At 57.4% G+C, this 24,320-nt stretch overlaps 1 protein-coding gene across 1 annotated transcript in view; it reads left to right on the top strand.

The window, feature by feature from the left end:
- The window catches only part of LOC142486447 (sodium/hydrogen exchanger 1-like), a 42,007-nt gene extending 18,271 nt beyond the window's left edge, over positions 1-23,736 (top strand). The window contains 5 exon segments of the mRNA XM_075585041.1: positions 18,071-18,160; positions 18,487-18,502; positions 18,505-18,556; positions 18,678-18,850; positions 23,628-23,736. Of these exon segments, the coding sequence (XP_075441156.1) occupies positions 18,071-18,160; positions 18,487-18,502; positions 18,505-18,556; positions 18,678-18,850; positions 23,628-23,677 (381 nt within the window). The 3' untranslated portion in view covers positions 23,678-23,736.
- Positions 23,737-24,320: the final 584 nt, after the last annotated feature.

Here is a 24,320-nt window from a genome sequence, read left to right as displayed (position 1 = left end):
CTTACATCCTCAGTTATACGCCTCGCGGATTGTCTCACACAGCTCTGCGTGTTCCATTCTCTTACATCCTCAGTTATACGCCTCGCGGATTGTCTCACACAGCTCTGCGTGTTCCATTCTCTTACATCCTCAGTTATACGCCTCGCGGATTGTCTCACACAGCTCTGCGTGTTCCATTCTCTTACATCCTCAGTTATTCACCTCGCGGATTGTCTCACACAGCTCTGCGTGTTCCATTCTCTTACATCCTCAGTTATACGCCTCGCGGATTGTCTCACACAGCTCTGCGTGTTCCATTCTCTTACATCCTCAGTTATACGCCTCGCGGATTGTCTCACACAGCTCTGCGTGTTCCATTCTCTTACATCCTCAGTTATACGCCTCGCGGATTGTCTCACACAGCTCTGCGTGTTCCATTCTCTTACATCCTCAGTTATACGCCTCGCGGATTGTCTCACACAGCTCTGCGTGTTCCATTCTCTTACATCCTCAGTTATACGCCTCGCGGATTGTCTCACACAGCTCTGCGTGTTCCATTCTCTTACATCCTCAGTTATACGCCTCGCGGATTGTCTCACACAGCTCTGCGTGTTCCATTCTCTGACATCCTCAGTTATACGCCTCGCGGATTGTCTCACACAGCTCTGCGTGTTCCATTCTCTTACATCCTCAGTTATACGCCTCGCGGATTGTCTCACACAGCTCTGCGTGTTCCATTCTCTTACACCCTCAGTTATACGCCTCGCGGATTGTCTCACACAGCTCTGCGTGTTCCATTCTCTTACATCCTCAGTTATACGCCTCGCGGATTGTCTCACACAGCTCTGCGTGTTCCATTCTCTTACATCCTCAGTTATACGCCTCGCGGATTGTCTCACACAGCTTTGCGTGTTCCATTCTCTTACATCCTCAGTTATACGCCTCGCGGATTGTCTCACACAGCTCTGCGTGTTCCATTCTCTTACATCCTCAGTTATACGCCTCGCGGATTGTCTCACACAGCTCTGTTTGTTCCATTCTCTTACATCCTCAGTTATACGCCTCGCGGATTGTCTCACACAGCTCTGCGTGTTCCATTCTCTTACATCCTCAGTTATACGCCTCGCGGATTGTCTCACACAGCTCTGCGTGTTCCATTCTCTTACACCCTCAGTTATACGCCTCGCGGATTGTCTCACACAGCTCTGCGTGTTCCATTCTCTTACATCCTCAGTTATACGCCTCGCGGATTGTCTCACACAGCTCTGCGTGTTCCATTCTCTTACATCCTCAGTTATACGCCTCGCGGATTGTCTCACACAGCTCTGCGTGTTCCATTCTCTTACATCCTCAGTTATACGCCTCGCGGATTGTCTCACACAGCTCTGCGTGTTCCATTCTCTTACATCCTCAGTTATACGCCTCGCGGATTGTCTCACACAGCTCTGCGTGTTCCATTCTCTTACATCCTCAGTTATACGCCTCGCGGATTGTCTCACACAGCTCTGCGTGTTCCATTCTCTTACACCCTCAGTTATACGCCTCGCGGATTGTCTCACACAGCTCTGCGTGTTCCATTCTCTTACATCCTCAGTTATACGCCTCGCGGATTGTCTCACACAGCTCTGCGTGTTCCATTCTCTTACACCCTCAGTTATACGCCTCGCGGATTGTCTCACACAGCTCTGCGTGTTCCATTCTCTTACATCCTCAGTTATACGCCTCGCGGATTGTCTCACACAGCTCTGCGTGTTCCATTCTCTTACATCCTCAGTTATACGCCTCGCGGATTGTCTCACACAGCTCTGCGTGTCCCATTCTCTTACATCCTCAGTTATACGCCTCGCGGATTGTCTCACACAGCTCTGCGTGTTCCATTCTCTGACATCCTCAGTAATACGCCTCGCGGATTGTCTCACACAGCTCTGCGTGTTCCATTCTCTTACATCCTCAGTTATACGCCTCGCGGATTGTCTCACACAGCCCTGCGTGTTCCATTCTCTTACATCCTCAGTTATACGCCTCGCGGATTGTCTCACACAGCCCTGCGTGTTCCATTCTCTTACATGCTCAGTTATACGCCTCGCGGATTGTCTCACACAGCTCTGCGTGTTCCATTCTCTTACATCCTCAGTTATACGCCTCGCGGATTGTCTCACACAGCTCTGCGTGTTCCATTCTCTTACATCCTCAGTTATACGCCTCGCGGATTGTCTCACACAGCTCTGCGTGTTCCATTCTCTTACATCCTCAGTTATACGCCTCGCGGATTGTCTCACACAGCTCTGCGTGTTCCATTCTCTTACATCCTCAGTTATACGCCTCGCGGATTGTCTCACACAGCTCTGCGTGTTCCATTCTCTTACATCCTCAGTTATACGCCTCGCGGATTGTCTCACACAGCTCTGCGTGTTCCATTCTCTTACATCCTCAGTTATACGCCTCGCGGATTGTCTCACACAGCTCTGCGTGTTCCATTCTCTGACATCCTCAGTTATACGCCTCGCGGATTGTCTCGCACAGCTCTGCGTGTTCCATTCTCTTACATCCTCAGTTATACGCCTCGCGGATTGTCTCACGCGGATTGTCTCACACAGCTCTGCGTGTTCCATTCTCTTACATCCTCAGTTATACGCCTCGCGGATTGTCTCACACAGCTCTGCGTGTTCCATTCTCTGACATCCTCAGTAATACGCCTCGCGGATTGTCTCACACAGCTCTGCGTGTTCCACTCTCTTACATCCTCAGTTATACGCCTCGCGGATTGTCTCACACAGCTCTGCGTGTTCCATTCTCTTACATCCTCAGTTATACGCCTCGCGGATTGTCTCACACAGCTCTGCGTGTTCCATTCTCTTACATCCTCAGTTATACGCCTCGCGGATTGTCTCACACAGCTCTGCGTGTTCCATTCTCTTACATCCTCCGTTATACGCCTCGCGGATTGTCTCACACAGCTCTGCGTGTTCCATTCTCTTACATCCTCAGTTATACGCCTCGCGGATTGTCTCACACAGCTCTGCGTGTTCCATTCTCTTACATCCTCAGTTATACGCCTCGCGGATTGTCTCACACAGCTCTGCGTGTTCCATTCTCTTACATCCTCAGTTATACGCCTCGCGGATTGTCTCACACAGCTCTGCGTGTTCCATTCTCTTACATCCTCAGTTATACGCCTCGCGGATTGTCTCACACAGCTCTGCGTGTTCCATTCTCTTACATCCTCAGTTATACGCCTCGCGGATTGTCTCACACAGCTCTGTGTGTTCCATTCTCTTACATCCTCAGTTATACGCCTCGCGGATTGTCTCACACAGCTCTGTGTGTTCCATTCTCTTACATCCTCAGTTATACGCCTCGCGGATTGTCTCACACAGCTCTGCGTGTTCCATTCTCTTACATCCTCAGTTATACGCCTCGCGGATTGTCTCACACAGCTCTGCGTGTTCCATTCTCTTACATCCTCAGTTATACGCCTCGCGGATTGTCTCACACAGCTCTGCGTGTTCCATTCTCTTACATCCTCAGTTATACGCCTCGCGGATTGTCTCACACAGCTCTGCGTGTTCCATTCTCTTACATCCTCAGTTATACGCCTCGCGGATTGTCTCACACAGCTCTGCGTGTTCCATTCTCTTACATCCTCAGTTATTCACCTCGCGGATTGTCTCACACAGCTCTGCGTGTTCCATTCTCTTACATCCTCAGTTATACGCCTCGCGGATTGTCTCACACAGCTCTGCGTGTTCCATTCTCTTACATCCTCAGTTATACGCCTCGCGGATTGTCTCACACAGCTCTGCGTGTTCCATTCTCTTACATCCTCAGTTATACGCCTCGCGGATTGTCTCACACAGCTCTGCGTGTTCCATTCTCTTACATCCTCAGTTATACGCCTCGCGGATTGTCTCACACAGCTCTGCGTGTTCCATTCTCTTACATCCTCAGTTATACGCCTCGCGGATTGTCTCACACAGCTCTGCGTGTTCCATTCTCTTACATCCTCAGTTATACGCCTCGCGGATTGTCTCACACAGCTCTGCGTGTTCCATTCTCTTACATCCTCAGTTATACGCCTCGCGGATTGTCTCACACAGCTCTGCGTGTTCCATTCTCTTACATCCTCAGTTATACGCCTCGCGGATTGTCTCACACAGCTCTGCGTGTTCCATTCTCTTACATCCTCAGTTATACGCCTCGCGGATTGTCTCACACAGCTCTGCGTGTTCCATTCTCTTACATCCTCAGTTATACGCCTCGCGGATTGTCTCACACAGCTCTGCGTGTTCCATTCTCTTACATCCTCAGTTATACGCCTCGCGGATTGTCTCACACAGCTCTGCGTGTTCCATTCTCTTACATCCTCAGTTATACGCCTCGCGGATTGTCTCACACAGCTCTGCGTGTTCCATTCTTATTCTCGCGTCTTGGGAGCGCTTCATTTCTTGTCGTCGCCTCATTAATTGTTTTGTCTCATTAGATATTTTCTTATCTTGTTTTTTGTCATTTATTCCCCCAGTTTTTTCTGCGCTTTCAAATGTAATCTTCATCAGTTCTTCATAAGTGTTTGTGTCCCCTGTTCTAGTGGAAATTCTTCTGTTATTCTTGATGTTGTTGATGTTTTGTTTTTGTCATCTTTTAAATCAGTTTTCTTCTTTCCCGCGTCGCATTCAGATGTAATCTGCAGTGAACCAATCAGTGAAGGATTATGCAGTCTTCAACCACGTGTTCCTTGTTAGATAGGATGTAGTCCATTTCATTCTTGATTCCATTGGGTTTATTTTGTATTTGGATTCTTCTTGAAGAATAAATTCATGATGTAGAAATTGCCACATTCAGCATATTCTACCAATCTGTCCCCATGTTCATTTGTGTTCCCGTAACCCTACTTCCCAACCGATGCTTCCTCTTTCCAATCGTTGCATGGAAATCTCCCGTAACGATCTTCAGGTGACCATTTCTTTGAAGTTGGTTGACTCCATGGTAGAAGTCTTCCACTGCGCTGTCTGTGGGACCAGATGTTGGAGCAGACACTTGGATTATTTGAAGCCTGCATCTCTCTGTCACCTGAATGACGATTCTGCTGCTCTTTCCGATGAGCTTTCATATGCCGCCATGTTGTTTCTCCATCTCTTGTTAACGATGAAATGGAAAGAAAGCCTACTCCACCGATTCTTCCATTGTCTGTACCTCTGTGTGAGAAATACCACCTAGGTTCGTTTGGGGAGGCGTGACATAGAAACGCGAACATACGTGAATATACAAATATTGTATTGATGTAAAAATCAAACTACTGTCACAATATATAGTTACATATTACATAAAGATACGTATTAGCAGTAGTGCTGTGAAAAGCTGAGACAGGATCTCCTCATAGCCTCCTGCCCATGTCTGGTGTTCTTGATGCCTCTTCTCCTTGGGGCTTCCCTTCCTTGTAGCTCGTTATCGGAACTTCCGTTTTTTTGCTAATAAGTGGCCTTTACATTTTTTTTTTTTAATAAATTTAAGATGAAAAGTTCATACTCGCCTTCTAATCAGGCCCTCGCCCACTTTGCAAGCCAATCGGCAGTCGGATGTACAGTATGAGGTAGGAGGGTAAAAAGGACCCAAGGCAGCCATGTTGCTTGTGGCAGGTAGGTCATACCTAGAGAGAGACAGAAAGAGAGGGATTGTTTTCTGTTTTCCTTCCAGCTGCTTCTAAAATGAAAGGGTCGCCTTATTTTCAGGTTCGCCCTATAATCGGGCATATATGGTATTTGGTTCCCTTGAGTAACATAGGCTTGAAAACGGATTGGTTTGAGGTTGGGTACTCTGAATCTGTGTAGACTTATTTGGTGTTATCTGTGTGGGCCTTTGTACAGACCGGTTATATGACTCTATATGTGAGGACAAAACTCCGGAAACTGGGCCAATGTGTAACTAGATTCCCTCCGGTAGAGTAAGGGGGTACCTGTTGTGTCCTCTTGTGCTGCCTGACATTTGCAAACAGCAGTTGTATTTGTAGAAAGTAGTATTGGTGAACAGACTTATTGTCACGGGAGACCAGGCACTTGACACCTTTTTAACGGGATCATTCACTGAGCAAAACACGGTAAATAAATAAATTGACGTTTACTCGCATAAGTTCGCTTACACACAATGGAACACAAAATACAGACAGCAAAACACTGGCGGTCTGGGGTCGAAAACTAGACTTTTCTAGGTGCAGGGAACTCTAAATAAGAGTTTTACCCTGACCGGGATTTAGCCCGGAATCTACTGGTTCCCAAATTGGCATGAAGTTCCACACGCCACCGCTCCCTTCTCTTCTGAGAACTTGGACTTTCTTGACCGCGAGCTAGCACCGATTCTCTGGAACTCACGTCAGCACGAGATCCCAGCCGCGTCCACTACGTTCCATTTTGAAAACTTAGTTGCGACTTAGAATCTGGCGGGCAGGCTTTCCTGGCTCGAAATCGAAGCCGGTTGCCCTGCTATTCGCGAAAGAGCGCGGGCGGGCTTTTCAATCGGAGAACTCGAATCTCATTGGCTCACAGGTTCTTTATAGTATTCTGAGTTTCATTCATGAAACTCAGCAGCCAATCATCGCGTGGGAAAATTCCCAGCAACCAATCAGAGCCAAGCCGGTAAGAAAAGCCGGGGTCAGCGGGAAATATGAAATAGCTAGGAGACATGCGCTAGCTTGTCACTTAACTCCCTGGCTATCTCAATGCCACCCGCTGGGACAGGCTCCCCCAGGTCTGGCAGTGCAAGTGGCATCTCCGATGACTGCATTGTTCTCCGGACCTGGGTACTCGGCCCTTCCCTGCTAACCAAATGCTTTTCTCACCTTTGGCATAATCTGGTTTCTTTGAACTCCGATGTCCAACAGACTTACTGGCACCTATGGGTTCCGAATGTAACAACACATTACATTACAGTAATAAAATATACTTTTATACATTTCTCTGGGTATTGGGGATTGAATAGGAAAATGTTGTACTTCATTTTCTATCTCCCTTATTCTCTATACACTTTATCTCAGACTCAGTGTGGATTCTTGTATGCGGTTGCGGCACCTCATAAACCCAATACAGGTTCTGGGTCACCTGGGCACAAGCTGGGGTACCCCCTTAACCTAGGGATCCCCTCGGCTACAGGGACACTTGTTCATGCCTGTGCCCCATTAACCTTTCTGGGCTGTGCTGAAGCAGGGTACCCTAGTGGTGAGTCGTGCTTGCGTTTTCAAGGGATGATATTGCCTGGACAATGTGACACCAAGTATCCGAGAATCGGGCATTTTTAAGGGAACCGACAACTCCGGACCCCAACCTCCTAGGCACATTCTGTCACCAATTCCTCCGCAAACCCCCCCTTGAAACTCATCCCCTAGCAATCCCTGCTCGCTGACATGCCCGGAAACTCATCCCCTAGCAATCCCTGCTCGCTGACGTGCCCGGAAACTCATCCCCTAGCAATCCCTGCTCGCTGACATGCCCGGAAACTCATCCCCTAGCAATCCCTGCTCGCTGACGTGCCCGGAAACTCATCCCCTAGCAATCCCTGCTCGCTGACATGCCCGGAAACTCATCCCCTAGCAATCCCTGCTCGCTGACATGCCCGGAAACTCATCCCCTAGCAATCCCTGCTCGCTGACATGCCCGGAAACTCATCCCCTAGCAATCCCTGCTCGCTGACGTGCCCGGAAACTCATCCCCTAGCAATCCCTGCTCGCTGACATGCCCGGAAACTCATCCCCTAGCAATCCCTGCTCGCTGACATGCCCGGAAACTCATCCCCTAGCAATCCCTGCTCGCTGACGTGCCCGGAAACTCATCCCCTAGCAATCCCTGCTCGCTGACATGCCCGGAAACTCATCCCCTAGCAATCCCTGCTCGCTGACATGCCCGGAAACTCATCCCCTAGCAATCCCTGCTCGCTGACATGCCCGGAAACTCATCCCCTAGCAATCCCTGCTCGCTGACGTGCCCGGAAACTCATCCCCTAGCAATCCCTGCTCGCTGACGTGCCCGGAAACTCATCCCCTAGCAATCCCTGCTCGCTGACGTGCCCGGAAACTCATCCCCTAGCAATCCCTGCTCGCTGACATGCCCGGAAACTCATCCCCTAGCAATCCCTGCTCGCTGACGTGCCCGGAAACTCATCCCCTAGCAATCCCTGCTCGCTGACATGCCCGGAAACTCATCCCCTAGCAATCCCTGCTCGCTGACGTGCCCGGAAACTCATCCCCTAGCAATCCCTGCTCGCTGACATGCCCGGAAACTCATCCCCTAGCAATCCCTGCTCGCTGACGTGCCCGGAAACTCATCCCCTAGCAATCCCTGCTCGCTGACATGCCCGGAAACTCATCCCCTAGCAATCCCTGCTCGCTGACATGCCCGGAAACTCATCCCCTAGCAATCCCTGCTCGCTGACATGCCCGGAAACTCATCCCCTAGCAATCCCTGCTCGCTGACATGCCCGGAAACTCATCCCCTAGCAATCCCTGCTCGCTGACGTGCCCGGAAACTCATCCCCTATCAATCCCTGTTCGCTGACGTGCCCGGAAACTCATCCCCTATCAATCCCTGCTCGCTGACGTGCCCTTGAAACTCATCCCCTAGCAATCCCTGCTCGCTGACGTGCCCGGAAACTCATCCCCTAGCAATCCCTGCTCGCTGACATGCCCGGAAACTCATCCCCTAGCAATCCCTGCTCGCTGACATGCCCGGAAACTCATCCCCTAGCAATCCCTGCTCGCTGACGTGCCCGGAAACTCATCCCCTAGCAATCCCTGCTCGCTGACGTGGCCGGAAACTCATCCCCTAGCAATCCCTGCTCGCTGACATGCCCGGAAACTCATCCCCTAGCAATCCCTGCTCGCTGACATGCCCGGAAACTCATCCCCTAGCAATCCCTGCTCGCTGACGTGCCCGGAAACTCATCCCCTAGCAATCCCTGCTCGCTGACGTGCCCGGAAACTCATCCCCTAGCAATCCCTGCTCGCTGACGTGCCCGGAAACTCATCCCCTAGCAATCCCTGCTCGCTGACATGCCCGGAAACTCATCCCCTAGCAATCCCTGCTCGCTGACGTGCCCGGAAACTCATCCCCTAGCAATCCCTGCTCGCTGACGTGCCCGGAAACTCATCCCCTAGCAATCCCTGCTCGCTGACGTGCCCGGAAACTCATCCCCTAGCAATCCCTGCTCGCTGACGTGCCCGGAAACTCATCCCCTAGCAATCCCTGCTCGCTGACGTGCCCGGAAACTCATCTCCTAGCAATCCCTGCTCGCTGACGTGCCCGGAAACTCATCCCCTAGCAATCCCTGCTCGCTGACGTGCCCGGAAACTCATCCCCTAGCAATCCCTGCTCGCTGACGTGCCCGGAAACTCATCCCCTAGCAATCCCTGCTCGCTGACATGCCCGGAAATTCATCCCCTAGCAATCCCTGCTCGCTGACATGCCCGGAAACTCATCCCCTAGCAATCCCTGCTCGCTGACATGCCCGGAAACTCATCCCCTAGCAATCCCTGCTCGCTGACATGCCCGGAAACTCATCCCCTAGCAATCCCTGCTCGCTGACATGCCCGGAAACTCATCCCCTAGCAATCCCTGCTCGCTGACGTGCCCGGAAACTCATCCCCTAGCAATCCCTGCTCGCTGACGTGCCCGGAAACTCATCCCCTAGCAATCCCTGCTCGCTGACATGCCCGGAAACTCATCCCCTAGCAATCCCTGCTCGCTGACATGCCCGGAAACTCATCCCCTAGCAATCCCTGCTCGCTGACATGCCCGGAAACTCATCCCCTAGCAATCCCTGCTCGCTGACATGCCCGGAAACTCATCCCCTAGCAATCCCTGCTCGCTGACATGCCCGGAAACTCATCCCCTAGCAATCCCTGCTCGCTGACATGCCCGGAAACTCATCCCCTAGCAATCCCTGCTCGCTGACGTGCCCGGAAACTCATCCCCTAGCAATCCCTGCTCGCTGACGTGCCCGGAAACTCATCCCCTAGCAATCCCTGCTCGCTGACGTGCCCGGAAACTCATCCCCTAGCAATCCCTGCTCGCTGACGTGCCCGGAAACTCATCCCCTAGCAATCCCTGCTCGCTGACATGCCCGGAAACTCATCCCCTAGCAATCCCTGCTCGCTGACGTGCCCAGAAACTCATACCCTAGCAATCCCTGCTCGCTGACGTGCCCGGAAACTCATCCCCTAGCAATCCCTGCTCGCTGACATGCCCGGAAACTCATCCCCTAGCAATCCCTGCTCGCTGACATGCCCGGAAACTCATCCCCTAGCAATCCCTGCTCGCTGACGTGCCCAGAAACTCATCCCCTAGCAATCCCTGCTCGCTGACATGCCCGGAAACTCATCCCCTAGCAATCCCTGCTCGCTGACATGCCCGGAAACTCATCCCCTAGCAATCCCTGCTCGCTGACATGCCCGGAAACTCATCCCCTAGCAATCCCTGCTCGCTGACATGCCCGGAAACTCATCCCCTAGCAATCCCTGCTCGCTGACATGCCCGGAAACTCATCCCCTAGCAATCCCTGCTCGCTGACGTGCCCGGAAACTCATCCCCTAGCAATCCCTGCTCGCTGACGTGCCCGGAAACTCATCCCCTAGCAATCCCTGCTCGCTGACATGCCCGGAAACTCATCCCCTAGCAATCCCTGCTCGCTGACGTGCCCGGAAACTCATCCCCTAGCAATCCCTGCTCGCTGACATGCCCGGAAACTCATCCCCTAGCAATCCCTGCTCGCTGACGTGCCCAGAAACTCATACCCTAGCAATCCCTGCTCGCTGACGTGCCCGGAAACTCATCCCCTAGCAATCCCTGCTCGCTGACATGCCCGGAAACTCATCCCCTAGCAATCCCTGCTCGCTGACATGCCCGGAAACTCATCCCCTAGCAATCCCTGCTCGCTGACATGCCCAGAAACTCATCCCCTAGCAATCCCTGCTCGCTGACATGCCCGGAAACTCATCCCCTAGCAATCCCTGCTCGCTGACATGCCCGGAAACTCATCCCCTAGCAATCCCTGCTCGCTGACGTGCCCGGAAACTCATCCCCTAGCAATCCCTGCTCGCTGACATGCCCGGAAACTCATCCCCTAGCAATCCCTGCTCGCTAACATGCCCGGAAAGGTAAAAATACTTTTATTACACAAAGTACAGTTGAACCATTAATTGTTACTGGGCTCAAGAGCTCACTCTCTTGAACCCTTATACACGAGTCAGGAGTAACCAAAATGGGCTTAACCTTTTATTTGAGAGCCTTGTTACCCCCTACCGTCACACTTACACAAAAGATACTTCATTTACACAGTGTAATATACAATTGTTAAAGCATGATTATTCATACATATACATCTATATATAGAGGCAGGATGAAGGCACTGCTACTGAGAAAACATGGAAAAATAGCGGGCGGCAGCGGTTAACCACAACGCTGTTGTGCAAGTACAAAAATCCCCCAAACTGCACCCCCTATATACAAACAGGGCAATTTTATGGCGTCAATGTCTTGGCCCCCCTGGGGACCTTTCTCAAGACCAGAGAGATCAATCACTAGGAGCGCCGAAACGGTGACGCAATAAAAAGAAATATATATTTATTTTGTGTGTATGTCCATTATATATATATATATATATATATATATATATATATATATATATATATATATATCTCAGAATAATTGAGTTCTTCAGTATTAGGTGATACATTTTTTATTTGGACTAACAATTTATGTCATAGGACAAGCTTTCGAGAGTTTCTCTCTTCCTCAGGTCAGCGATACTGATATACAAAGGTTTCTGTGACTTAGACAGGGATTGGAAAAGAAAAAAAAGGAAGAATAAAGAACAGACAGGCACTGGAAGGGTGTTAAAACTGAGATAAGGAAGGTGAGAATTATGGATGGGGGGCTGTACATCCACAGGAGCACAGAGGGGGAAGAGGATGCTGGGGGGGGGGGGGGCTGTGGTGGCGCGGGAGGTATAGGATGGCACAATAGCAGGGAGGACTATTACAACAAATGTATGATAGTGTGTGAGAAACCCCATGTCTGCATTAAGTCCACTTGTTTTGGTGTCAAAGAGTCTTATCATTCTGAGCTCAAATGTTTTCCGTTCTTCTTGCGTTTTAACATTCCATTGAGGATTTTGATTTTTAAATCATTTATGGAATGATCTGGTAGTGAGAAATGATGTCCCACAGGTGAGCAGTATCTTCCTTCTTCGTGATGGAGTATAGAGTGGCTGTGCATATCCATTCTGCCTTGAAGTTTTTGGCTGGTTTCCCCAATGAAGCATCCTTGGTCACATTTGTTGCACTGACTCATATACACAACGTTCCTGGATGTGCAGCTGTATGATCCTTTAACATTGAGTGTTCCATGGTTGTGACTGGCTGTGGGATCTTGGCATATATGTTTGCAGAGTTTGCAGCGTGTGTTGTTGCACGGTTTTGTGCCATTATCAGTGTCTTTAAGTTTGTTGTGAAGTTTTCTGTTGACTCATTTCTGTTTGAGGTTTGGTGGTTGCCGGAACGCAAGAATGGGAGGTTTGGGAAAGATTTCTTTTAATGTCACGTCCTCTTCCAGCATGGGTTGCAGATCTTTGATTATTTTTCGTATTCCCTCTAGGCTAGGGTTGTATGTGGCCACTAGTGGTATGCGTGTGGTAGGTTCTCTCTGTCTGTATTGTAGCAGGTGTTCTCGTGGGGCTTTTAGTGCAGATGTAATAGTTCTGGCAATGGTCTTTGGTTTGTATCCCTTCTGTCTGAACGATTCAGTCAGGGTTGTGAGATGCCTGTTCCTGTCTTCAGTGTCAGAGCATATGCGGTGGTATCTTATAGCCTGGCTGTGTATGATACCTTGTTTGGCATGAGTGGGATGGAAGCTGGAGTTGTGGAGGTAACTGCATCTGTCTGTTGGTTTCTTGTATACAGATGTGTGTAATTTGCCATCTTTCAGTGTTACTGCTGTGTCTAGAAAGTTTACTAGGTATGCCGAATAATCCATTTTGAGTTTAATTGATGGCTGGAATGAGTTCAGGGACTCGTGGAATTGTTTTAGGTTTCCTTCACCCTCTGTCCATATTATAAACAGGTCATCAATGTATCTGAATTTCTACATTTCTCTCCCACGAATGTCACCCTTGCACAAAATGTGAGTGCACTTATTTACATTTGCATTTATCGCAATACATGTTTATTATATACTAGCTGAGAGACCCGGCGTTGCCCGGGATGTAAATGCGTAATAGGTAGTATTATTTATAAATCGTGGAACAATAGGTGAGTATTTGTTGTAAAGGTTGGATAATAATGTTGAAAAGAAAGATGGAAGAAAATGTAATACGATGTTGTATAAAAATGGTTTATTGTAAACACACCACAGTACAATGTATATTTTGGTGACATAAGTGATGTGAAAATGTGAGGCGTGTGTCCTGCTAGGGTGTGAGGCGGCGGGTGGGTGTTCAGTACGGGTGGCGCATGGGTAGTGAGTGCTGGCTGTGGGTCGGGGTCGGGGGGGAGGTGGTGGGAAGGGGGGGAGGTGGTGGGAAGGGCGGGGAAGGGGGAGGTAAGGGTGAAGGGGGAGGGGTGTGAAGGGGGAAAGGGGGTAAAGGTGGGGGAGGGGAAAAGGGGGGAAAGGTGGGGAGGAGGGAAAGGGGGGAAAGAGGGGTGGAGGGGGGAAGGGGGTGGAAGGGGGTGGAGGGGGGAAGAGGGGAGATGGGGAGAGAAGAGGGGAGATGGGGAAAGGGGGGAGGTGGAGGAGGGGAGGAGGGGAAGTGGGGAGGTGAGGAGGGTAAGGGGGGAGGTGAGGAGGGGAGGTGGAGGAGGGGAAGGGGGGAGGTGGAGGAATGGAAGGGGGGAGGTGGAGGAGGGGAAGGAGGGGGGGGAGGTGGAGGAGGGGAAGGGGGGAGGTGGAGGAGGGGAAGGGGGGAGATGGAGGAGGGGAAGGGGGAGATGGAGGAGGGGAAGTGGAGGTGGTGGAAGAGGGGGGAGGTGGTGGGAAGTGGGGAGGAGGGGGGAGGTGGTGGGAAGGGGGGAGGAGGGGGTGGTGGGAAGGGGGGGGAGGAGGTGGGAAGGGGGGGGAGGTGGTGGAAGGGGGAGGTGGTGGAAGGGGGGGAGGTGGTGGGAAGGGGGTGGGAAGGTGGGAAGGGGGGAGGTGGTGGGAAGGTGGGAAGGGGTGGGCGGTGGAAAGGGGGGGGAGGTGGTGGGAAGAGGGGGGAGGTGGTTGGGAAGGTGGGGAGGTGGTGGGAGGTTGTAAGGGGGAGTGAGGGAAGGTGAAGGGGGGTGAAGGTGGGGGTGGGGTGAAGGTGGGGTGGAGGGGAGGTGAAGGGGGGGTGGAGGGGAGGTTAAGGGGGGGGTGGAGGTGAGGTGAAGGGGGGTGGAAGTGAGGTGAAGGGGGGGTGAAGTGGAGGGGAGGTGGAAGGGAGGGGAAGTGTAGTGAGGGGTGGGTGAGGTGGAGGGAGGTGGAGGGGGGTGGAGGGGATGTGGATGGGAGGGGAAGTGTAGTGAGGGGTGGGTGAGGGGAGGTGAAGGCCGCTCACTCACCCGTCCGGCAGCTCCCACGTGGATCTGAGGCGGGAGGCAGCGTGTTTGTGGCCGCTCCCCCGCTGACTGTAGCGGCGCCGGGGGGGTGGAGGGGAAGTGAGTGAGGGGAGGTGATCACTCCGCTCCCCGCTGAGTGTAGCGGCGCCGGGGGGGGGGTGGAGGGGAGTGAGTGAGGGAGGTGATCACTCCGCTCCCCCGCTGAGTGTAGCGGCGCCGGGGGGTGGAGGGGAAGTGAGTGAGGGGAGGTGATCACTCCGCTCCCCGCTGACTGTAGCGGCGCCGGGGGGGGTGGAGGGGAAGTGAGTGAGGGGAGGTGATCACTCCGCTCCCCCGCTGACTGTAGCGGCGCCGGGGGGGGGCGGGTGGAGGGGAAGTGAGTGAGGGGAGGTGAAGGGGGGTGAGGGGACGTGAAGACCGCTCACTCACCCGTCCGGCCGCTCACTCACCCGTCCGGCAGCTCCCACGTGGAGGGGGGATGAAAGCGCGGGAACAGGAAGAGGCGGAGCCTCCGGGACCGGTGGGGAAGAGAGCGGAGATGTGCTGCTAACACTGTGAGCCCCGCTAATGTATGTAACACCCCCCCCGTGTGTGTGTGTGTGTGTGACAGTGTGTGTGTGTGTGTGCGTGTGTGTGTGAGACAGTGTGTGTGAGACAGTGTGTGTGAGACAGTGTGTGTGAGACTGTGTGTGTGAGACTGTGTGTGTGAGACTGTGTGTGTGAGACTGTGTGTGTGAGACTGTGTGTGTGAGACTGTGTGTGTGTGTGTGTGTGTGTGTGTGTGTGTGTGTGTGTGTGTGTGTGTGTGTGTGTGTGTGTGTGTGTGTGTGTGTGTGTGTGTGACAGTGTGTGTGTGTTTTTTTTTTTTTTTTTGTGGACCTTTGGCCCGTCGCTCCGCCTCAGGCCAATGAGAGGTGTGGGGGGCGGGCCAATGGGGTGGTGTGAGTGTGTGAGGCCAATGAAAGGTGTGCGGGGGCGGGCCAAGGGGGTGGTGTGAGTGTGTGAGGCCAATGAGAGGTGTGGGGGGCGGGCCAAGGGGTGGTGTGAGTGTGTGAGGCCAATGAAAGGTGTGCGGGGGGGGCGGCCCAAGGGACCAATGAGATTGCCGCTAGGGACACCGGACATCCAGGCAGGCAAACATACAGTGCTTTCACTAATATAGTATAAGACTAGCAATATTGCACTATTGTGATTTTGTTCTCTCTTTCTCTAACGACTGCAAGTGGAAGTATTACCATCACAGAGAAGATATCCAGAGCCTAATCTGTGTCTATTCAACCGTGTCCATAGATTAGAGGTGGAGGAAACAGAAAGAGCTCTATTCAGAGAGAGAAAAGTCTCTGTTCTGCTTGTATTTCCCCTACACTTGTGAGTGAGACATATTGCCTATACTAGAATGGGTCCATTACCTATTGGCTGCACAATATGTTGTCGTTTCTTTTTTCGTCACATATATCTATGAGGATTATCAGCACTCCCCTTACCAACAAGAAAAGAACATCAATGTATTTGTAGGGTTTGTGGGGGCATGTAGTTGGGAAGCTTTGTTCCAGATTTGCCATGAAAAGATTGGCATATTGCGGTGCCATCTTGGTACCCATGGCAGTCCCCATTAGTTGTAGGTACATTTCCTTGTTGAAGCTGAAGTAGTTGTGTGTGACGATGTATTCTTTCAGTTTGGTAATTACATCAGCGCTGTATTTCTGATCCAGGGGAGATGTTGTGAGGAAATGCAGGCATGCCTCAATACCATCCTTGTGGGGATGTTGCTGTAAAGGGATTGTACATCCATGGTAACTAGCAGTGTGTTGGATGGTAGTTGGTTGGTTGTTGTTAAGGTTATTGAGAAAATCTGTGGTATCTTGTATGAAGCTGTTGGTGCTTCTGACTAAAGGTCTGAGGATATTCTCACCTAAGCCTGATATTTTTTCAGTGAGTGTATCCATACCTGTTATAATAGGTCTGCCGGGGATTCCTGGTTTGTGGATTTTGGGAAGCATGTAGAAGATCCCAACTCCTGGGTATGTATATGTTTTTCTTCGTTACTGGTGCCAGTATGGCGATAATAGCAGGGGCCCATTCCTTGTCGAGAATATGTATACAGCAGTCCTCAAAATGCGTTACTCAAAATGGCGTTGGATAGCGAAACGTTGTAAAGCGAAACACATTTCCCCATAGGAACACTGTTTTAAATGAAATGTTCCGTTCCTGAAGGCATTTTTAACACTAAAATACACCAAATATTTTATGCAGGCAATAAGATATGCAGCACACACATAAATTATATAGTGTATATACTGTATTATATATATATATATATATATATATATATATATATATATATATATATATATATATAATATAACATAATAAATAATATATTATATAGTTTAATATAATATTATATATATATATATATATATATACGCTCTTACGACACTTTTTAACGTTGTGTATGTGTGTGTATATATATATATATATATATATATATATATATATATATATACACACATACACATAAACGACGTTGCAAAGCATCGTAAGAGCGTATATATATATATATATATATATACACACACATACACATAAACGACGTTGCAAAGCATCGTAAGAGCGTTGGATAAGCCGTTTTGGCATGTAAAAATGAACATAAGTATGCATTGCATAGCGTTGGATAAGCATTTGTTGTAAAACAAAGCGTTGTAAAACGAGGACTGCCTGTATGTTTAATACAATACACACACACTTCTGTAATAGAATATGTTGCTGCTTTTGAGCTCAGTGAGGCCTTCCTCTTTTCTTCTTCGCTAAGGCCGACTATATCCCATTGCATCTTTTCATGTTAGTTTTCCAGTTCTTGCAGTGCTGCGTCACTGGGAGAGAGTCCGGCGCTTGCAGGCAGCCAGGTTTAGGTTTGAATAACCGCTTTAGTTTAACCTCCGGGGTTCTCGGCACCCGCTGCCTTCGTGCCTTCCTCCTGAACGCTGCCATGCCCAGGTCCAATCCAGCCTCCGGAGAATGAGGGCCATTGCTTCTTGGGGCGTTCCGTATTTGGGATTTGAGGCCTTGCTTGCCATGCCGGCCTCATTTGCATGTTGGCAAGTACTTTACCCACTTTAGCCGAGCATATTGTTCAAGCTTTCATAGTATAGTTAAACATACCAGCACAAGTGCCACTATACATCTTCCTGATCACCCGTTGCCGCCTTCCTGCCACTGAGGCAGTGAGATAAGGATTTGAGGGAAGTGTGTGTGTGTGTGTGTGTGTGTGTGCGCGCAGCAGTGGATCAAAAAGAGCTTAATTGTGTGTGTGTGTGTGTGTGTGTGTGTGTGTGTGTGTGTGTGTGTGTGTGTGTGTGTGTGTGTGTGTGTGTGCACAATATCCAAGCAAACTCAAGAACCCCAAAACAGCAGTATGTATTTTGTCACATTGGATGTAGCATTGCGCATTTCTGTCTTTTGTATGTATGGATAGATATAGATACTCTCCTTCCCTGTATATTTATACACCAGTCACACACGTGCCCCCTCTCTCTGTCTCAGGGGATGACGATCCGCCCACTAGTTGAGCTATTGGCTGTGAAGAAAAAACAGGAAAGCAAACGATCCATTAATGAGGAGATCCACACTCAGGTGACTGTTCCTAGTGCCCCCCGTCTCCTCCCTCTCTCGCCCGTCTCCTCCCTCTCTCGCCCGTCTCCCTCCTCCCAGTCTCCCTCCTCCCCGTCTCCCTCCTCCCCGTCTCCCTCCTCCCGTCTCCCTCTTCTCCGTCTCCCTCCTCCCCGTCTCCCTCCTCCCCGTCTCTCTCCTCCCCGTCTCTCTCCTCCCCGTCTCTCCCCTCCCCGTCTCTCCCCTCCCCGTCTCTCCCCTCCCCGTCTCTCCCCTCCCACCCCCTCCCACCCCCTCCCCGTCTCCCTCCGCCCTCTCCTTTTCACACTCTCCTCATTGCCTCCCCACAGTTTCTCGATCACCTGCTGACGGCATCGAGGACATCTGTGGCCACTACGGCCACCACCACTGGAAGGACAAGTAGGTCACGCCACCGCTGCCACGTGCCACCAATGCATAGATTGTGAGCTAAGAGGGATTGCCCCCGTGGGGTTATGAGAACGGGAACCGTTGGAGCATTATTCCCCTCTCCCCCCGGCAGGTTGAACCGCTTTAATAAGAAGTATGTGAAGAAGTGCCTTATTGCCGGCGAGCGCTCCACGGAGCCGCAGCTCATCGCCTTCTACCACAAGATGGAGATGAAACAGGCCATCGAGCTGGCGGAGGCCGGGGCATCGGGAAGATCCCATCCACAGTGTCTACCGTGTCCATGCAGTGAGTGTGCGGGGGAGAGGGGGCGCGGGGGCGGGGGGAGGGGGGGCACGGGGCGGGGGAGGGGGGGCACGGGGCGGGGGAGGGGGGGCACGGGGCGGGGGAGAGGGGGCACGGGGCGGGGGAGGGGGGGCACGGGCGGGGGAGGGGGGCACGGAGAGGGGGCGGGGAGAGGGGGCACGGGGCGGGGGAGGGGGGGCACGGGCGGGGAGGGGGGGCACGGAGAGGGGGCGGGGGAGAGGGGGCACGGGGCGGGGGAGGGGGGGCACGGGGCGGGGGAGGGGGGGCACGGGGCGGGGGGAGAGGGGGCACGGAGAGGGGGCGGGGGAGAGGGGACACGGGGCCGGGGGCATCGGGAAGATCCATCCACAGTGTCTACCGTGTCCATGCAGTGAGTGTGCGGGGGGAGGGGGGGGCACGGGGCGGGGGAGGGGGGGCACGGGGCGGGGGAGGGGGGGCACGGGGCGGGGGAGGGGGGGCACGGGGCGGGGAGGGGGGGCACGGGCGGGGAGGGGGGCACGGGGCGGGGGAGGGGGGCACGGGGCGGGGGAGAGGGGCACGGGGCGGGGAGAGGGGGCACGGGGCGGGGAGGAGGGGGCACGGGGCGGGGGAGGGGGGCACGGGGCGGGGAGGGGGGACACGGGGCGGGGGAGAGGGGCACGGGGCGGGGGAGAGGGGCACGGGGCGGGGAGGGGGACACGGGGCGGGGAGGGGGGACACGGGCGGGGGAGAGGGGACACGGGGCGGGGGAGAGGGGGCACGGGGCGGGGGAGAGGGGGCACGGGGCGGGGGAGTGGGGACACGGGGGCGGGGGAGGGGAGGGGGGGGGGGGGAGCACGGGGCGGGGGGGCGGAGAGGGGACACGGGGCGGGGGAGAGGGACACGGGGCGGGGGGAGGGAGAGGGGACACGGGGCGGGGGAGAGGGGACACGGGGCGGGGGAGAGGGGACACGGGGCGGGGGAGGGGGGGCACGGGGCGGGGGAGAGGGGGCACGGGGCGGGGGAGGGGGGGCACGGGGCGGGGGAGGGGGGGGCACGGAGAGGGGGCGGGGAGAGGGGGCACGGGGCGGGGAGGGGGGGCACGGGGCGGGGGAGGGGGGGCACGGAGAGGGGGCGGGGGAGAGGGGGCACGGGGGCGGGGGGAGGGGGGGCACGGGGCGGGGGAGGGGGGGCACGGGGCGGGGAGAGGGGGCACGGAGAGGGGGCGGGGGAGAGGGGACACGGGGCGGGGGCATCGGGAAGATCCCATCCACAGTGTCTACCGTGTCCATGCAGTGAGTGTGCGGGGGAGGGGGGCACGGGCGGGGGAGGGGGGGCACGGGGCGGGGGAGGGGGGCACGGGGCGGGGGAGGGGGGGCACGGGGCGGGGGAGGGGGGGCACGGGGCGGGGGAGGGGGGGCACGGGGCGGGGGAGAGGGGGCACGGGGCGGGGGAGAGGGGGCACGGGGCGGGGGAGAGGGGGCACGGGGCGGGGGAGGGGGGGCACGGGGCGGGGGAGGGGGGACACGGGGCGGGGGAGAGGGGGCACGGGGCGGGGAGAGGGGGCACGGGGCGGGGGAGGGGGGACACGGGGCGGGGGAGGGGGGACACGGGGCGGGGGAGAGGGGACACGGGGCGGGGGAGAGGGGGCACGGGGCGGGGGAGAGGGGGCACGGGGCGGGGGGAGTGGGGACACGGGGCGGGGGAGAGGGGACACGGGGCGGGGGAGAGGGGACACGGGGCGGGGGAGAGGGGACACGGGGCGGGGGAGAGGGGACACGGGGCGGGGGAGAGGGGACACGGGGCGGGGGAGAGGGGACACGGGGCGGGGGAGAGGGGACACGGGGCGGGGGAGAGGGCACGGGGCGGGGGAGAGGGGGCACGGGGCGGGGGGAGAGGGGGCACGGGGCGGGGGAGAGGGGGGCGGGGGGAGAGGGCACGGGGCGGGGGAGAGGGGGCACGGGGCGGGGGAGAGGGGGGCGGGGGAGAGGGCACGGGGCGGGGGAGAGGGGACACGGGGCGGGGGAGAGGGGACACGGGGCGGGGGAGAGGGGACACGGGGCGGGGGAGTGGGGGCACGGAGTGGGGGCACGGGGCGGGGGAGTGGGGGCACGGGGCGGGGGAGAGGGGACACGGGGCGGGGGAGAGGGGACACGGGGCGGGGGAGAGGGGGCACGGGGCGGGGGAGAGGGGGCACGGGGCGGGGGAGAGGGGGCACGGGGAGAGGGGGCGGGGGAGAGGGGGCACGGGGAGAGGGGGCGGGGGGAGAGGGGACACGGGGCGGGGGAGAGGGCACGGGGCGGGGGAGAGGGGGCACGGGGCGGGGGAGAGGGGGCACGGGGCGGGGGAGAGGGGCACGGGGCGGGGGAGAGGGGGCGGGGGAGAGGGCACGGGGCGGGGGAGAGGGGGCACGGCGGGGGAGAGGGGCACGGGGCGGGGGAGAGGGGGCGGGGGAGAGGGCACGGGGCGGGGGAGAGGGGACACGGGGCGGGGGAGAGGGGACACGGGGCGGGGGAGAGGGGACACGGGGCGGGGGAGTGGGGGCACGGAGTGGGGGCACGGGGCGGGGGAGTGGGGGCACGGGGCGGGGGAGAGGGGACACGGGGCGGGGGAGAGGGGACACGGGGCGGGGGAGAGGGGGCACGGGGCGGGGGAGAGGGGGCACGGGGCGGGGGAGAGGGGGCACGGGGAGAGGGGGCGGGGGAGAGGGGGCACGGGGAGAGGGGGCGGGGGAGAGGGGGCACGGGGAGAGGGGGCGGGGGAGAGGGGGCACGGGGCGGGGGAGAGGGGACACGGGGCGGGGGAGAGGGGACACGGGGCGGGGGAGAGGGGACACGGGGCGGGGGAGAGGGGACACGGGGCGGGGGAGAGGGGACACGGGGCGGGGGAAAGGGCACGGGGCGGGGGAGAGGGGACACGGGGCGGGGGAGAGGGGACACGGGGCGGGGGAGAGGGGCACGGGGCGGGGGAGAGGGGCGGGGGGAGAGGGCACGGGGCGGGGGAGAGGGACACGGGGCGGGGGAGAGGGGACACGGGGCGGGGGAGAGGGGACACGGGGCGGGGGAGTGGGGGCACGGAGTGGGGGCACGGGGCGGGGGAGTGGGGGCACGGGGCGGGGGAGAGGGGACACGGGGCGGGGGAGAGGGGACACGGGGCGGGGGAGAGGGGGCACGGGGCGGGGGAGAGGGGGCACGGGGCGGGGAGAGGGGACACGGGGCGGGGGAGAGGGGCGGGGGAGTGGGGACACGGGGCGGGGGAGAGGGGACACGGGGCGGGGGAGAGGGGACACGGGGCGGGGGAGAGGGGACACGGGGCGGGGGAGAGGGGACACGGGGCGGGGGAGAGGGACACGGGGCGGGGAGAGGGGACACGGGGCGGGGGAGAGGGCACGGGGCGGGGGAGAGGGGACACGGGGCGGGGGAGAGGGGGCACGGGGCGGGGGGAGAGGGGGCACGGGGCGGGGGAGAGGGGCACGGGGCGGGGGAGAGGGGGCGGGGAGAGGGGGCACGGGGCGGGGGAGAGGGGCACGGGGCGGGGAGAGGGGGCGGGGGAGAGGGCACGGGGCGGGGGAGAGGGGACACGGGGCGGGGGAGAGGGGACACGGGGCGGGGGAGAGGGGACACGGGGCGGGGGAGTGGGGGCACGGAGTGGGGGCGGGGGAGTGGGGGCACGGGGCGGGGGAGAGGGGACACGGGGCGGGGGAGAGGGGACACGGGGCGGGGAGAGGGGGCACGGGGCAGGGGAGAGGGGGCACGGGGCGGGGGAGAGGGGCACGGGGCGGGGGAGAGGGGGCACGGGGCGGGGGAGAGGGGGCACGGGGAGAGGGGCGGGGGAGAGGGGGCACGGGGCGGGGGAGGGGGCACGGGGCGGGGGAGAGGGCACGGGGCGGGGGAGAGGGGACACGGGGCGGGGGAGAGGGGCACGGGGCGGGGGAGTGGGGGCACGGAGTGGGGGCACGGGGCGGGGGAGAGGGGACACGGGGCGGGGGAGAGGGGACACGGGGCGGGGGAGTGGGGACACGGGGCGGGGGAGAGGGGACACGGGGAGAGGGGACACGGGGCGGGGAGAGGGGGCACGGGGCGGGGGAGAGGGGGCACGGGGCGGGGGAGAGGGGGCACGGGGCGGGGGAGAGGGGGCACGGGGGGGGAGAGGGGGCGGGAGAGGGGGCACGGGGCGGGAAGAGGGGACGCGGGGCGGGAAGAGGGGACGCGGGGCGGGAAAGAGGGGACGCGGGGCGGGGAAGAGGGGACGCGGGGCGGGAAAGAGGGGACGCGGGGCGGGAAAGAGGGGACGCGGGGCGGGGAAGAGGGGACGCGGGGCGGGGAAGAGGGGACGCGGGGCGGGGAAGAGGGGGCGGGGAAGAGGGGACGCGGGGCGGGGAAGAGGGGACGCGGGGCGGGAAGAGGGGCGGGGCGGAAGAGGGGGTGCGGGGAAGAGGGGCGGGAAGAGGGGCGGGGGCGGGAAGAGGGGGCGGGGAAGAGGGGACATGGGGGGGAAGAGGGGACATGGGGGGGAAGAGGGGACATGGGGGGGAAGAGGGGACATGGGGGGGAAGAGGGAACATGGGGGGAAGAGGGAACATGGGGGGAAGAGGGACATGGTGGGGGGGAGAGAGGGGGACATGGGGGGGGGGGAAGAGGGGACATGGGGGGGAGAAGAGGGGACATGGGGGGGAGAAGAGGGGACATGGAGAGGAGGGAGTTATCAAATGGTGAGGGGAGGGGGGTGTACTTCTCGGGGTCGGTGAGGAGAGGGTGTGGAAGGGTGAGTTTTGGGGTCTGTAGCTCTCATCTCTCACTAGGAACATTAAACCCAAACCCAAACCCTCTGAACGCATCATCCCGGCGCTGACCAAAGGGAAGGAGGAAGAGATCCGGCAAATCCTGCGCAGTAACCTGCAGAAAACCCGGATGAGGGGTGAGGGACGGGCGGGAACCGGGCATGGACTTCCCCGTCCCCTCCACAAACTCCCAGACATGCCCCTCTCTCCCGCACATGCCCACAGACACCCCCCTCTCTCCGCACATGCCCACAGACACCCCCCCTCTCTCCCGCACATGCCCACAGACACCCCCCCTCTCTCCCGCACATGCCCACAGACACCCCCCCTCTCTCCCGCACATGCCCACAGACACCCCCCCTCTCTCCCGCACATGCCCACAGACACCCCCCCTCTCTCCCGCACATGCCCACAGACACCCCCCTCTCTCCCGCACATGCCCACAGACACCCCCCTCTCTCCCGCACATGCCACAGACACCCCCCCTCTCTCCCGCACATGCCCACAGACACCCCCCCTCTCTCCCGCACATGCCCACAGACACCCCCCTCTCTCCGCACATGCCCACAGACACCCCCCTCTCTCCCGCACATGCCCACAGACACCCCCCCTCTCTCCCGCACATGCCCACAGACACCCCCCTCTCTCCCGCACATGCCCACAGACACCCCCCCTCTCTCCGCACATGCCCACAGACACCCCCCCTCTCTCCCG

The sequence above is a fragment of the Ascaphus truei genome, unplaced genomic scaffold (assembly GCF_040206685.1).
Source record: "Ascaphus truei isolate aAscTru1 unplaced genomic scaffold, aAscTru1.hap1 HAP1_SCAFFOLD_873, whole genome shotgun sequence".
In the NCBI taxonomy this organism is placed as follows: Eukaryota; Metazoa; Chordata; class Amphibia; order Anura; family Ascaphidae; genus Ascaphus; species Ascaphus truei.
Note: the sequence above shows the minus strand (reverse complement) of the source record. Positions and strands in the feature narration are given on the sequence as shown.